We start from the raw sequence: 15,527 nt of genomic DNA, 5'->3' as shown, positions 1-15,527 counted from the left end.
TCAAACAAAAAGCTGATCCGATTGTCTGAAAGACTGTGATCGGTCTATGTAGGTCCTCAATGCCCTGACTGGGCAGAGTAGCTGCAGTTCTGGTTCGTCCGCCGAGGGAGGAAGAGCAGAGAGTGAGATGACCTGAGCTCTAAACGGAGTTGAGAGCACTTTAGGGACGTAGCCATGCCTAGGTTTCAGAACGACCTTAGAGTCACCAGGCCCGAATTCGAGGCATGCAGGGTTCACGGAGAGGGCCTGCAAATCACCAACACGCTTTACCGATGCTAGTGCTAGTAGCAGAGCGGTTTTTAGCGTTAGGGGCCTGAGGTCGGCTGAACCCATTGGTTCAAATGGGGCTCCATTCAAGGCCCTGAGGACCAACGAGAGGTCCCAGGAGGGAATAGTGAGAGGGCGAGGAGGATTCAAACGCCTAGCCCCTCTCAAAAAACGGATCACAAGCCCGTTTCGTCCCACCGATTGGCCAGCAATAGGAGCGTGGAACGCTGCAATGGCTGCTACGTAAACCTTAAGCGTGGAAGGGGAGCGCCCCATTTCCAAGCGTTCTTGGAGGAAAGACAGTATGGAAGATACGTCACTCTCCTCAGGGTCTATGTTGCGTGTTGAACACCAATCAACAAAGACTGACCACTTCTGGCCATAGAGGCGCCTCGTAGACGGGGCTCTAGCCTGAGAAATGGTATTTAGGACGTCCTCGGGGAGGCTATTCGGCTCCCATCGAGGGACCAGAGGTGCAGAGCCCAGAGCTGCGGCTGTGGGTGCCAGATTGTTCTGTTTGCCTGAGAGAGGAGGTCCCGTCTCAGGGGAATCGGCCACGGGGCTCTTAGAGAGAGCCTGAATAGCTCTGAGGACCAAACCTGGTTCCTCCAGAGCGGGGCCACCAGAAGGACTCTGTGCTGGTCTTCTCTGATACGCCTGATGACCTGGGGGATCAGTGCGATCGGAGGGAAAGCATAAAGGAGCGTGCTGGGCCATGTGTGGGCCAGAGCATCTACTTCCTTCGAGAAAAATGTTGGGCAATGAGAGTTGTCTTCTGAGGCGAAGAGGTCTACCTCTGCCTTCCCGAAGAGCTCCCAGATCGTGAGGACCACTTGGGGGTGGAGCATCCACTTGTCGGAGGGGATGTTGCTCCGTGACAACATGTCCGCACCCAGATTGTTCATGCCAGGAACATGAGTCGCTCTGAGCGACTGAAGCCTCGGAAGAGCCCATTCCAGCAGACGTTTCGCCAGAGCGCATAAGCGGCTGGACGAAAGACCGCCTTGGTGGTTCAGGTATGACACCACCGTCATACTGTCTGACCGAACTAGAACATGACGTCCCGTCAAGTAAGCCTGAAAGAACTGAAGGGCTTTCATCACTGCTAGCATCTCTAGACAGTTGATGTGTAGATGGCCTTCGGCTCGTGGAGCCACGAGGAAAGCCGGTCTGCCCTCGCACACAGCGCCCCAGCCCAAGTTGGAGGCGTCTGTTGAGAGCACCGTCCTCCGTGAGACCGCCCGTAAAGGGACTCCGCGCTGGAACCATACTGGATCCATCCAAGGTTTCAGGGCTAGAAGACAGGCCCGATTGACCTTGAGACATAGGCGGCCATGCCGCCATGCGCTGGGAGGAACCCGGAACTTCAACCAGTACTGAAGAGGCCGCATCCGAAGAAGGCCTAGCTGCAGCACCGGGGAGGCGGAAGCCATCAGCCCTAGCAGCCTCTGGAAAAACTTCAGAGGGAGATAGGCTTTGTTCGTGACAGATGCCGTGAGCTGCTGAATTGCCAGGGCGCGCTCTGGCGAGACTACTGCCGTCATACGGACCGAGTCGAAAACTGCTCCCAGAAACGAGATTCGTTGAGTGGGGCATAGCGAGCTCTTGGCTAAGTTGACCCTGAGACCCAGGCATTGTAGATGGCTGAGGAGCACGGATCTGTGGCGTTCCAGCTCGACTCGCGAACGGGCTAAGATGAGCCAGTCGTCGAGATAATTCAGAACCCGGATTCCCATCTGTCTCAGAGGGGAAAGCGCCGCGTCCATGCACTTGGTGAAAGTGCGGGGAGCCAGAGACGTTTGAAGCACCCCGGCGAAGCGGGGGGGGGCGTTGTGCAAACTGGAGCGAGTAGCCCTGGTTTATGATCCCCATGACCCATTCTGACACATCGGGGATGGCCTGCCAGGCCTCGGCCCGAGTGGCTAGGGGTTGAATAATGTTGGGTGACAGACCGTCGTTGAGAGGGTCGTACACCGCGAGGGGTGGAAGAGGAAATTTGCTCTTTTTGTGATGAGGTAAAAATTTGTTTGCCGTGAAAACGGCGTTTGGGGTGGGCGCAACAGGTGTGGGCCCAGCTGTCACTTGGAGTTTGTTTCCCACGCCCGGAAATAAACGAGGCGGAGGGGAAATTACTCGTGGGAGCTTTTGGGGTGGTCCGGTCGTAACGGGACGGTCCCCCATCCTCTTCCTGTCCGACGAATCAGGACGACTTCGGAGGCACCGGGTCCAGCACAATCCTGGGCCGGGGTCCCTGGCGCCTCGGGAAGGGAGGGCGCTTCGCAGGGCGCGAGCGCTGGCGATGCTCCTGGGGCGGCGCTGCCTGTTTTGCAGGTGGGGCTGGATTGTTCTGCTGAGCCGGCGCAGTCCTGGGGCGGCTAGACGCAGAAGCGGAGCTGGAGCGCTTAGGCAAGAAATGCCTCATAGCATGAGACGATTTCTGCGCGGCAGTAAAGCGCTCAGTGAAGCCATCCACTGCAGGCCCGAAGAGACCGGAAGGCGAGACCGGGGCGTCTAAGAAGGCCGTCTTGTCTAGGTCTTTGATCTCCGTTAGGTTGAGCCACAGGTGGCGCTCCAACACGACCAGGCTAGCCATGGAACGACCGATGGCCTGGGCCGCAGCCTTCGTAGCTCGCAGGGCAAGATCCGTGGCGCTGCGGAGGTCTTTGAAGGCTGGCGCGTCGATTCCAGACTCATCCAGAGAGCGGAGGAGTTTGGCCTGGAATACTTGAAATATGGCCATGGTGTGGAGCGCAGAGGCAGCTTGGCCCGCCGAGGTGTAAGCCCGTCCAGCCAGAGTAGAGGTGGTCCGACAGGGCTTGGAAGGAAGGGCCCTCTTCGTCTTCCAACCCACAGCCGCGGGAGGACAGAGGTGAGCAGCCACCGTTTCATCTAGGGGTGGCAAGTGCTCGTATCCCTTCTCCTCGGCGCCGTCGACGGCGGTGAGGGCGGAGCGGTGTGTAGTGTGGAGGCGGGCAGAGTAAGGAGCGCGCCACGACTTCGTCAGCTCTTCGTGGACCTCAGGAAAGAAGGGCGCTGAACGCTGGCGAGGTGCTTGGCGGCGGCCTGGCAGAAACCATTCGTCCAGGCGGCTGCGAGACGGCTCCTCTGGAGGGGCCCACTCGAGGTCCAGCTCTTCAACGGCCTAGACAGGATGCGGAAGAGCTCGGCATCCATGCCCTGGCCATGCTCGATGGGTTCCAAGGGAGGCGGTGGAGCGGGGTCTTCCGGCTCGCCAGCCCATCCTTCCGCTTCGGAAGCCGCAAGAGACATGGAGTCGTCTTGTTCGTCGTCTGTTCCCCCGAGTGAGACGAGGTCACTCGCTTCTGCGGAGGGACGCTGCTCAGGGCGAGAGAACAGAACGGGAGAGAGTTCCCTGGGAGGAGAGGGCGAGGCACGCGGGGGCTGGGCCGACGTGAGCTCGCTCAACTCCTGGCGCTGAGTCGCTCTACCCCGCTGTCTTTTCCTCACCGGCTCGTGGGAGGAAGGAGACGGGAGGGCGCGAGCGGCGAGATCGCCCTCAGTGAAGAAGGCGACCCGCGAGCGCAGGGAAGCGAGACTCATACACTCGCAGTGCGGGCATGAGTCTCCAGCGAGCGCGCCGTCTGCGTGGGGCTTGCCCAGGCAAGCGAGACACTCGCTGTGTCCATCGTCGTGCAGGGGGGCCCTGCAAGTACCACATGAGTGGCGGGGCATCGTGAGACGCCGCTGCCGTGAAAACGGCAATTGGGCGGCTCTTTTAGAGCGGCGAGGGCCGCGGAAGCTCTTAGAGCGGTGAAAACCGCTGAAAATCGCTCTTTTAGAGCGGCGTTTAAGCCGCGGATGAAGTTCTCAGGCGGCGCGCCGGATGGCGGCAGGGGACACACAGGAAGCGGCCGGAAGCGGGAAGCGGGAGGCGGCGGCTCGGCAACGGCGCTAGAAGCTGCAGTCCGCGAGGGCGCCGGCGCTTTCTTCCACCGGCGAGTCCAGGCGAGTCCGCTGCGGGAGCCTCTTCAGACGGCGGCGAGCTTCTTCGGCTTCAGGCGGAGATCAGCGAAGAGAAGTAGATGTCGTTGCTGAAGGAGAAAACACTGAAATCCTATGGCGAAACGCCTGCTTATATAGCCCTATACCCCGCCCATTTCGGCGGGAATATTCGCGCGCTTTGTCGCCATAGGCCGCGCAGCTATGCCGCGCCGCCATTGGTTCAACAACTTGTCTATTAGTGAACCAATGATGGTGCAGTTACACTGCGTTATTGAAAAAGGCTTCAGCAGCGGGGAAAAAGGGAGACCTTTCCCCATACGCAGTACGAGTGAAGTATCGAAAGGGAACTGGCATTTACATATAATTTGGTGTGGTGTTGTTTGTTCAAGAGAGAAAGTGCTCGATACTGGCACGCATCTTTATGTGCACAAGTCAGGTGTGTGTCACAGACACTACATTCAGACAGCACGTTCTTGTTTGCCTTATGGTGCTTGAATGGTTTAAAAGTAATTGAGTGAATAAAAGCGTGATCATATAATGTAACGCTAGCCAAATTATGACAGAAAAAAAAAAACAGATGCTGTGTTAATTGCATTTAATATTTTTAATGCATTAAACTGAAAAAAAAAATAATTTTGACAGTTAAATAAAATTTTCACAGCCCTAATATATATAATGTTTTTAATGTTTTGAAAAGTGTCTTCTGCTCACCAAAGCTGCATTAGTTTAATCAAAAATACAGTAAAAACACTAATAATGTAAATATTATTACATTTACATTTATGCATTTGGCAGACGCTTTTATCCAAAGCGACTTACATTGCATTATACTATACATTTGTATCTGAGTATGTGCAATCCCTGGGATCGAACCCATGACCTTTGGCATTGCTAGTGCCACGCTCTAACCACTGAGCTACAGGAATTATAAATAACTTTTCCATGCCCATTTGCTGCGCATGAAACATCTCTTATTATCATTGTTGAAGAAAAAAAAACACTTTTTTTCAGGATTCATTCAAATTTGAAAATTGAATTTTTTTAACATTATAAATGTCTTTACTGTCACTTTTGATCAATTTAATACATCCTTGCTAAATAATACATATTACAATAAAACTTATATAATCATTGTTTTTAGTATTTTTTCCCCCCAAATCAAATGAGGTTGGCTTGCATTACATATATATATATATATATTTCTCTCTCTTTATTTTGATTTTAGGGCTAAATATGACATTATTTTGAGAGGTTTCATGAGATTCACATTTTGGATGATTTTTCTTTGTTTTAAATTTTTCTAAATCCTAAACCTTTGTAGAGGGGACACTCGGGGCACTGAATGGCACTGTATTTATTTTTTACAGAGACTAAGAACATTGAGTACCGGTTCATCAAGGCTCTGTCGCAGGATGTTGTTGATCTCCTGCTGCTGCTTGGGTTCCAACTTCTTGATGAAAAAGAGCACTTCCCACCATTCAGCACGGCTCAGGGTGCCTGCGTCATTCTGAGAGCCCTCCATCAGGTAAGGCAATGTGTACAGTCCACCGGGGGGCTTTGAGAAGAACGTCTGACTCACTGTCATGTTCACAAATACAGAAGAGAACACTGGTCTCATATAAAGAGATGGATACACATATAAGGCAAACACAAACATGTGGTAGAGTGTGGGAGTCCTTACCAGTAGTGAGTTTGAGTGTCTCTGTGAGGGAGGAGGCCTTTTCCTGCGTCTCTTTCTCAGCCTGTCCTCCACTGCCATTGCCCAGAATTTCAATCATATGCCAGTGCACCCAGTAGGTCCTGGAGAGGGAGTTCCAGTACACCTGCAAATTCCAAAACATGACAGGATTTAAATAACATAAAAAGGGTCTGAATTGCCTTTCTCTTCAACTTTGGATAATGCTCATTGGCAAACTCAAGAGGTCAAACTAAGAGAAGTTTAATTTTCTATTCATTTGATCTGAGGTTTGCATTTTTTCAACTTGTGCTTTCCCTGGAAAATGAACCAATGACCACTGCATGGTTAGTGCCTTGCTCTACTTTTTGAGCAAGTTACGTTAAAGGGTTAGTTCACCCAAAAATGAAAATTATGTCATTAATCACTCACCCTCATGTTGGTCCAAACCGTAAGACCTCCGTTCATCTTCAGAACACAGTTTAAGATATTTTAGATTTAGTCTGAGAGCTTTCTGTCCCTCCATTGAAATTGTATGTACGGTAGACTGTCCATGTCCAGAAAGGTAATAAAAACATCATCAAAATAGTCCATGTGACATCAGAGGGTCAGTTAGAATTTGTTGAAGCATCGAAAATAAATTGTCCAAAAATAACAAAAACTACGACTTTAATCAGCATTGTATTCTCTTCCGGGTCTGTTGTCAATCCGCGTTCATGACTCCACTTATTTTTCTTTCCTGTTTTATGCCGGTTGGCATCCAGCTTATTGGTGCATTACTGCCCACTTCTGCTATGGAGTGTGGTTCACGACTCCGCAGTGAAGCTGCTGATGTAAGACGCTGCTGACGTGTTATCCGGTGTGCCCGAGCTTCGTTTACAGTCTGAGGGAGACGCACGCTGTATTCAAGCTATTCTACATTGTTTGTATTTTGGTATTGCTATATATTTTTTTTTAATTGTTGCGCAAGTGTGCATGCCGCGGATGTCCTAATCGCAAGAAACAACGCATTACCAAAACCAACAGATGAAAGGATTCAATGGAATCAATTCAATGGAAAGGATTCCGGAAGAGAATACAATGCTGAATAAAGTGGGCAGTAATGCACCAACAAGCTGGATGCCAACCGGCATAAAACAGGAAAGAAAAAGAAGTGGAGTCATGAACGCGGATTGACAACAGACCCGGAAGAGAATACAATGCTGAATAAAGTCGTAGTTTTTGTTATTTTTGGACCAAAATGTATTTTCGATGCTTCAAAAACTTCCAACTAACCCACTGATGTCATATGGACTACTTTGATGATGTTTTTATTACCTTTCTGGACAACGCAGTTGGACATAGTGGTGTATTAGAGGTAAAAAATTATATAAATACTGTTTATATAAACACAAAAATTATATAAACACAAACCGATCGCTTCGTGTCTTAGGACATTAATGTGCAGACAAGAGCCGTAGGGTTTAATTTGGATTTGTCTATACATGTTTTTTGACTCCTATAAATTGTGTTACCATTGACACAAATTATACGACTGCCAGACCGCAACGGTTGGAGTTAAAAAGCATAATTTGTGCTCTACTGAAGAAACAGTCACCTACATCTTTGATGCCCTGGGGGTAAGCAGATAAACATCAAATTCTCATTTTTGGGTGAACTATCCCTTTAAGCAACATCTCATCTCCTTTGTGTTTTATTTAATGACCACTAGGAGGTGTGAGGTCTTCCTTGATTGGTTTTCCCTGAAGAGATATGTTGAAAATGAAAGTAAAAGAGTTACGCATGTTCATTGCATTTTATCGTGAAATTAGATAAACAACTTAGATAACAACTTATGTGTCTTTATTAAAATCAACACATTAACAATTTATCTCGAGTCTAATTGTAATGTTATTTTTTATTACTTGGCCCACCCGATCTGCCTATATATCTGCGATCCTTGCATCACTAAAACACTCACACAAGCCAAGTAGCGTTAGCATTGGCTGAACAACACTGCGGACAAATCTGCAAGATCAAAAACTTCCATGATTGTGTTTTTCCTTCAAATAACAAGTCAAGAGAATGAACAATGCAAATCAAGGAAGGAATTTAATTTCACCATTATTATTAGATAACCCATTGGACAGGGTGGTGATACATTTTGGTAGCCTGACTGGATGACACACATGGAACAACATTCAATTTTGTATTGTTTGCTTTTCTGAAATGAGACAACCTCAAAAACGGCAGCCTTCGAAATGAGACCCAGAAGGGTGTAAAACCTGGCAACTTGGACTTCTTGCAAAAGCATCTTGCCGTCTAGCATCCACACACAATAAAGACTTAACAAACCAGATATTTAAGGTTAATCCTTCTCTCAATTTTCTTGCTTTTGTTTTCCATTGGAATTATTCATAAGAATGCAAATTATATGCTGATTGGCTGCTGTTTGTGATTAGCAACCTAATTAAAGTTTGAAAGTTAAATTTAATATGTTTTATTTGTTTAAACACTGAATATAATTTCTATTCACAAGGCTTTTTTTGTTCCCTGGGAAACAAACGATAATGATATTCCATCTGTCCAGTCATGCTTTTTTAAATGATAATAATTATTATTTATATTTAACAATAATTGTAATTATTATAAACTAAATAATAATCAATATTATTATTCAAGGAAGACAAATAGCCTACATTTTATTTGATGAGGCAACTGAATAATGAATAGGACATAGGTTCAAAAGGGTTGAGAAGCACTGGTCTAGTGGACATGATAAAAACAATGGAGAAGTGTGTGAACAGCCCCTAATAATGCACATTTCTAATTTTAGTGAAACTTAAATCAGTCTAATAACTGACAAATATATAACCACAAAAGTTTTGTTGTTAAAATTAAAAAAAAAAAAAGTGCCAAACTTTGACATTGCCACAGACAAATTTAATGGCCTGGATAGTATACACTGTGAGAAACATATAAAGTGTTTGATATTTTGTGAGTTTCATGCTTTCACACAGCACTAACCTGGACCGGTGGTGAGCCGTCATTACTGTAGCGAAACTCTCCTTCATCCCCAGCACTGACTTCCTCATAGTCCTCCAGCATACGGACCATCATGCCACTCTTTAGATTGTCCTGCACATACTCCACATATGCTGAACGTGAAGTGAAGTCAGAACGTGTCTTGAAACCATTTGTCGTTTTCTTCTTCTTTGGTGGCGTGACTGCAGCCATCGCTGTAGCAACCATGATGGAAGGCGAAGCGGAGAAGCGTGGCTGAAAGATGGAGCGGACGGCGTGTTTCTGGATTTCATTATTTATTTCCTCCAACCCTCTGCAAGTGCTCGTGGAGGTGAAGGGCAGTTGCCTGTTACGGTCCCAGCCCATGACACGCACCAGCTCTGAGATGAGGTTGGCCATGGCCATGGTGAACTCGAACTCCCGCTGCACACGTGCGTGCTCTGATTGGTAGGCTGCCGTGGAGGAGGAGGGGCCAACATCCTGACGATCATAGGTGGACTCCACTCCTGCCGTGTTGAGCTTGTCCATCAATGATGTGACGCACAAGTAACGCTTCACCAGAGAGAAAAGCAGCTTGCCTGGAATCTAAAATAGACAACCCCAATTTGGTACACTGTTACATATGAACATTGGTACAGGGTCAATGAAAACTAAAGACTTTCCAAGATAAAGAATAAGGAAAAATCCTTCAAATTTCAATAATAAAAGAAAAAAAAAAAAAAAAAAAAAAATCAATCAAATACTTATATTTAAACAAAACTGGGGGCGTGCGGCATTAGATAAAAATTGTGATTGCAGTTTAAAATGGGATTTAAAAAATAAATAAATAAAAAAAATCAGGTTTGCAGTGCTTGTTTGAGCTTTATTATTATTATTATTATTATTATTATAAATATTATTACCAAACTTTAAAAAAAATAAAACAAAATAAGGAATATCATCTCACTGAAGAAAAAAAATATATAGAAAAAAAAATAATTACTGGAGCGAGTATTTAAGGAAAATATAATTATAATAATAATTTAATTTTATATTATAACTAAAATTACAATACTAATATTTATGGCTGTGCTCATTCGCGCTTGAATATGTATACACGATACAATCTGGTGAAATACAATACTCTTTTTTTACAATTATCTTATATAGCCAAGCCATTTTTTTAATAGGATGGACAGTTGAAGGAATCTTCCCTTGCTATACTTAAAGGTGCTAAAGAGGATGTTTTGTTTTATACATTTTTGCAATATTACTTGAAACTGTCTTTACTAACTGAAAAAAGACTATTTATTAGGTGCACTGAAAGTAATAATATTAATATACATCATCTGTGCACGAGGTAGGGCCTTAAAAACATCAGCCAATCATTAACGCGATCATCGCGTAAACGATTGGCCCTCTGGCTTGTCAATCACTGCCGTGACGTTCCTCGTGAGAGGCGTGCGCGGATTGGCCCTCTGGCTTGTCAATCACTGCCATGACATTCCTTGTGAGAGATGAGCGCAGCTGCGCGCTCCAGTAACTTTCCACACTCCACAGGCGCCGCATGCAATGTTTTTGTCAGGAGACAGGAGTAACAACTGCAGATTATGAGTTACCTGCGGTGAGTCCGACATAATGAATCCACTAACACGACAGAGCGAATGCCGGTGGTAAACACTTGTGTTCCAATACGAGTGTTTACGAGATTTGGGAGGCGATCCTTCGAAGGAGGGGGGTTGTTCTTACGCATGTGCCCATTTCAAAATCTCAGTAACAGTCTTTGGTTTCTCAGTCGACGAAAAGATCCTCTTTAGCACCTTTAAATATAGCTATTGCTTCTTCTTAGCCTACTAATGTGTTCCCTGCAAGTATTCTGTCTGAAGCAAACAACTGCATGAGCTTGTATTTTGGGTTAAGCAGTGTTGCTTTGACATTGTGGAAAATAGAATAATAGAAACAAAATGTATTAGCCTTTTTACTCATTATTATCAATCTAAATTAATGTACTGTGAAATATAGGAGCTTGTTAAAACTCAAACGTGAGATTTTACTGGGATGGTGTGTTCTTTATTTATTACAATTCGTTCATTTATTTTTCATTCTTCTTTTATCTAACCTACCCTTCACTGTGTCAGTAATTGCTGTGCTGCCATTTTCTGATTTAGGAGCGAAAATGTTACGCTACCTTATTAAAAGTATTGCTCTTTAACAGACCTGTGTTTTATATCACGCAGTGTCCGTTTGGCGTCATTACCAAAGATCCGAAGCTTAAAAAAATAAAAAATAAAAATAAAATTTGTATTTCGGACCAGCCCTAGAAATTAACACTAAACTACTAAAAGTAAACACTCTAATTAGAATCATAGATAAACACAGTACAACAAAGTTACAAATAAAGTAAGGTTTAACTGTAGTGTATTCAGGTACAGAAATGTAATAATTAAAGTGTTAGTTCAACCAAAAATTAAAATTCTGTTTAATGTAAAATTTATTACTCACACCCGTAAGACCTTCGTTTATCTTCGGAGCACAAATTAAGATATTTTAGTTGAAATCTGATGGCTCCGTGAGGCCTGCATGAGGAGCAATGACACTTCCTCTCTCAAGATCCATTAATGTACTAAAAACATATTTAAATCGGTTCATGCAAGTACAGTGGTTCAATATTAATATTATAAAGCAACGAGAATATTTTTTGTGTACCAAAAAAACAAAATAACGACTTATTTAGTGATGGCCGATTTCAAAACACTGCTTCAGGAAGATTCAGAGCATAAATGAATCAGTGTCAAACTGCCAACGGCCGAAATCACGTGACTTTGGTGCTCCGAACAGCAGATTCGACACACTGATTAATTTATGATCCGATGCTTCCTGAAGCAGTGTTTTGAAATCAGCCATCACTAAATAATGGAGGGGGACACACAACCTCTAGGGGGGTCCGGGAGCATGCTCCCCTGTAAGAAAAGTTTGTACATTTTAAACATAAATTCATTAATCTGGTGAACTTTGAGAGTTCAAAATAAAGAGCTCCAACCCAAATCCAAATTGAACAAAGAAAAAGTCTGTGCATTGATTTGTACCTGGATCCACTGTAAAAAATAAATTATCCACCCGCCAACCGCCTGATGATGATATTCTCTGATTTAGATATCTGAACCTGATCATCCCATTACAATTATTCACATTCTCAGTGTTAAGCATGATAATATTGTAACATATCACACTGAAGTAGGTTTCTTATAAATTAACTTTTATTTAAAATGTTCCCTTCAACCTTAAATTGTCACTGTTTCATTACATCATTGTACATCACTCTTATCAGAATGATGGAGGTGGCCTCTTGGTAATTCTCTATGCAGGAAAAACCCTGCTGGTAGAAAATGTTGCGGTTTAAAGTAAGGTGACCAGATTTCTGAAAAAAGGAAACTGGGGACATTTCCTATTTTAAAGCAGAACTAAGCAAGATTCGCAAAGCTCCCCCTACAGTTTCCTTCAGTGAATGGCATTGTCATAAATACTCCAAGCGCAGCTCTGGACTACAACGACTACAACACTCGCCAGCGCAGTAGTTTTGCAAATACAGTACAAGAAAGAGGAGGTGGGTAAGTTGCAAATACAGTACACTCGATGGAGGTGGGTAATTTTCGAAATTGTCTTATAAAGACATAATATATACATTGTTTTTGAATTACCGTAAAGCATTTTGTCACTCTCGCGTGAACGTGAACATGAGGCGAGATTGTTTCGGGTCGGTGCAGCTCAAGTTGCAAGTGCTGTGTTCTGGCGTAGACGTGCCAGAGGGGGTTAGTGTTCGCCTCAAACACACCACTACAAGTCAATTAACCATCGTAAGGACTTAGAAAACTATTTATGAAGGTAAAAAAAGTTACTTAGTTCTGCTTTAATGGTCAAAATGTCACAGAAATCTCACTTGTTATTATCTATTAAATAAAAAACGGGGACAATACAATTCTCCCCCCCAAAAAAAAAAAAAAAAAAAGTATGCCTAGCTGCAAAAAACTATTAAACTAAAAATAAAACAGCAAATATTTTTAACATTATTGAATTTAATATTTTCCATTTTCACAAGCTGTTTTGCCTACAGTCGGAAATTTTTACGGGTTATTTTGAACGAGCTATAAAACGGGGACATTTACGGTGACAGCTCTAATCAGGGACGGAGCACAAAAAACGGGACTGTCCCCGGAAAACATTGTGTGTCATGCTACACACAATGCTCTTACATTAAGTATTTAGCTAACGGTCTAAATAAGAAGTTACCTAACATCAGTGTATGTTAACGTTAGCTCAGTCGCTAACATCAACAGGTGTAGAAAGAAAATATGATTATCCTGACCTGAGCTAATTTATTGAATCAACCAACTTCTTTCATTTCATCCATGACGACATTAAAGACATCTGTTGCTGTTTCCGGAGTTTCATCTCTGACTGTGCCGCAACCGCAATACTTGTTCATTAGAACTTTCAATGAGCTGTTTTTAGAGTGTGCACACGCGACGCTCCTGGACGCAGAAGCGAACGCGCGCATCGACACAGGCAGGCTCTCTGTGTTCTGCTCCTCTGTGGCGATGACGGCGTGCGGTTAAAAAAAAAAAAATCATAAACAAGTTTGAAAGAGGGGGGACACAAACGGGATTTTTAAAAGTGGGGGGAACATGTCCCCCCTGTCCCCAGTGGAAATTACGCCCTTGTTAATATTGTACCACTGTACTGTACTCACATGAACTGATTTAAATATATTTTTAGTACCTTTATGGATCTTGATAGGCCCGCTATGGAGGCCTCACGGAGCCATCGGATTTCAACTAAAATATTTTCATTTTTGTTCCGAAGATTAACGAAGGTTTTATGGGTGTGGAACGACATGAGGGCAAGTAATAAATGACAGAATTTTCATTTTTGTGTGAACTAACCCTTTAAGCCTAAATGTAAAATAACACTGTAGTTTAATCACTGTAGAAATTAAATACAGATTAATCTTTGTTAAAGATGTGTTTTGCTGTTTGATTAACAATGACCTGGCAGCAGGTATTTATAAGTTGCTGTCACTTTAAGACCAAATGCACGGCTCCAATATACCATGACACACATCCAATTTCTTCTCAACTCTTTCGTTCACTTAAGACATAACAGACTGTGTTTATGGGAATTACTTGCCGAGACTGGTATTTTGACATAATTATGTGTATGTTTGTTCAAACACATGAAGATGCAAAAGTGGACTCAATTCGCTGTTAAACACGCCTCTGTGCGCACAGTCCGATAACAGCACGCAAGTACCGAATTGATGTGAAAATTAGCAATTAATCAGCGAAACACATTTGTGTCGAACTACGATCAGTTTAACCCCTAGCATAGAGCAGAATATTGAGTGGAGCATCACAACGCACAGTGATAATGGCTTGAGAAAGAGTAAAACCTGAGCGCTGGACATTGAGGGGTGGGGTGGCATATATTTGCAGCTCCTATTTTCAGCCGTCTGCCTCTTTCGGCCAAAAACTGAAAATGTTGTATTTGGCCGATAATTTTCAGCGGCCAAAATTTCGATGCACCCCTAGTTAGTTAACCTTGAGCATGGACGGGGTGCGTCTACCATCCAGCAGCTCCTGCAGAAATGAGAGTATCAATGAGATCTCGCAAGATAGAGGGTCTATATCCGGGCTAAACACCGGCCAGAAAAAGAATAGATCATTTTTGGGCAGACAGGCGACTGGTAGAAGGTGCCCTTGCCTCAGAGATCATGTTCGTGACCTTCCAGGAAAGGCATGAAGGCTCCTGTCAAGAGGCCATAGATGGAGGCTGCACAACTCGGGTTGGGGTGCCAAACTGTTCTTGCCAGAGTGGTGCAACGAGTAAAACAGAGTATCTGTCCTCCCTGATTCGGCTCATGACCAGAGGGAGCAGAGCTACCGGAGGAAAGGCATAAAAGCACAGAGAGATCCACCGGTGGGCTAATGCATCTTTTTCTTTTGTAAAGAACATGGGGCAATGGGAGTTTTTTTTCAATGCAAAGAGGTCCATCTCTGCTTGCCCGGAAATTCTCCAGATCATGCAAACCGTCTGGGGGTGGAGTCTCCACCCCTCCGGAGGCAGTTCATTCCGGGACAGCATATCTGCAACTGTGTTCATGGAGCCTGAGCAAAGATTGCACTATGCCCAAAGGAGGGGGCATGCCAACTTGTTCAGCGGGCAAAACCAGAGACCCCCTTCGCGGTTTATATAGGCTACCACTGTCATGCTGTCCAGTCGGACAAGGAGATGGTGCCCCCCGATTTCTGACTTTCCTTGAAGGCCAGAAGTACTGGCATAATTTCCAGGCAGCTGAAGTGCCAGTTCATCATCAGTTCCATCCAGGAGTCAAAGGCTGGCCTGTTGTCGCACAAGGCGTCCCAAACAATCATCACGACTACTTTCCTTCTGGATCCTGAGCCCAGCTCTACCCCCAACTGATACAATTGGGGTAATTTGGGGACCAATGCTTTGGTACAACCATGTGTAACCCTGAGAATCATGGGACGTGAGCCTTCAACCAGTGTTGTAGTGGCTGCATATTTGTAATAGACCCAAGAAAAATGAGGAGGCTGCTGCCATGAGGCCCAGTAGACTCTGAAAC

General features: G+C 44.8%; 1 protein-coding gene across 2 annotated transcripts in view; it reads right to left on the bottom strand.

The window, feature by feature from the left end:
• Nucleotides 1-15,527, bottom strand: part of LOC137020756 (cullin-9) — a 76,207-nt gene that overhangs the window by 51,427 nt on the left and 9,253 nt on the right. For both annotated transcript variants that reach the window (XM_067386745.1, XM_067386746.1), the window contains exons 4-6: nt 8,912-9,493; nt 5,912-6,053; nt 5,618-5,808 (exon numbers count right to left, since the gene is read on the bottom strand). In XM_067386745.1, the coding sequence (XP_067242846.1) occupies nt 5,618-5,808; nt 5,912-6,053; nt 8,912-9,493 (915 nt within the window). The remainder of the gene's footprint in view (nt 1-5,617; nt 5,809-5,911; nt 6,054-8,911; nt 9,494-15,527) is intronic.

This window comes from Chanodichthys erythropterus, chromosome 5 (assembly GCF_024489055.1).
Source record: "Chanodichthys erythropterus isolate Z2021 chromosome 5, ASM2448905v1, whole genome shotgun sequence".
Taxonomy (NCBI): domain Eukaryota; kingdom Metazoa; phylum Chordata; class Actinopteri; order Cypriniformes; family Xenocyprididae; genus Chanodichthys; species Chanodichthys erythropterus.
Note: the sequence above shows the minus strand (reverse complement) of the source record. Positions and strands in the feature narration are given on the sequence as shown.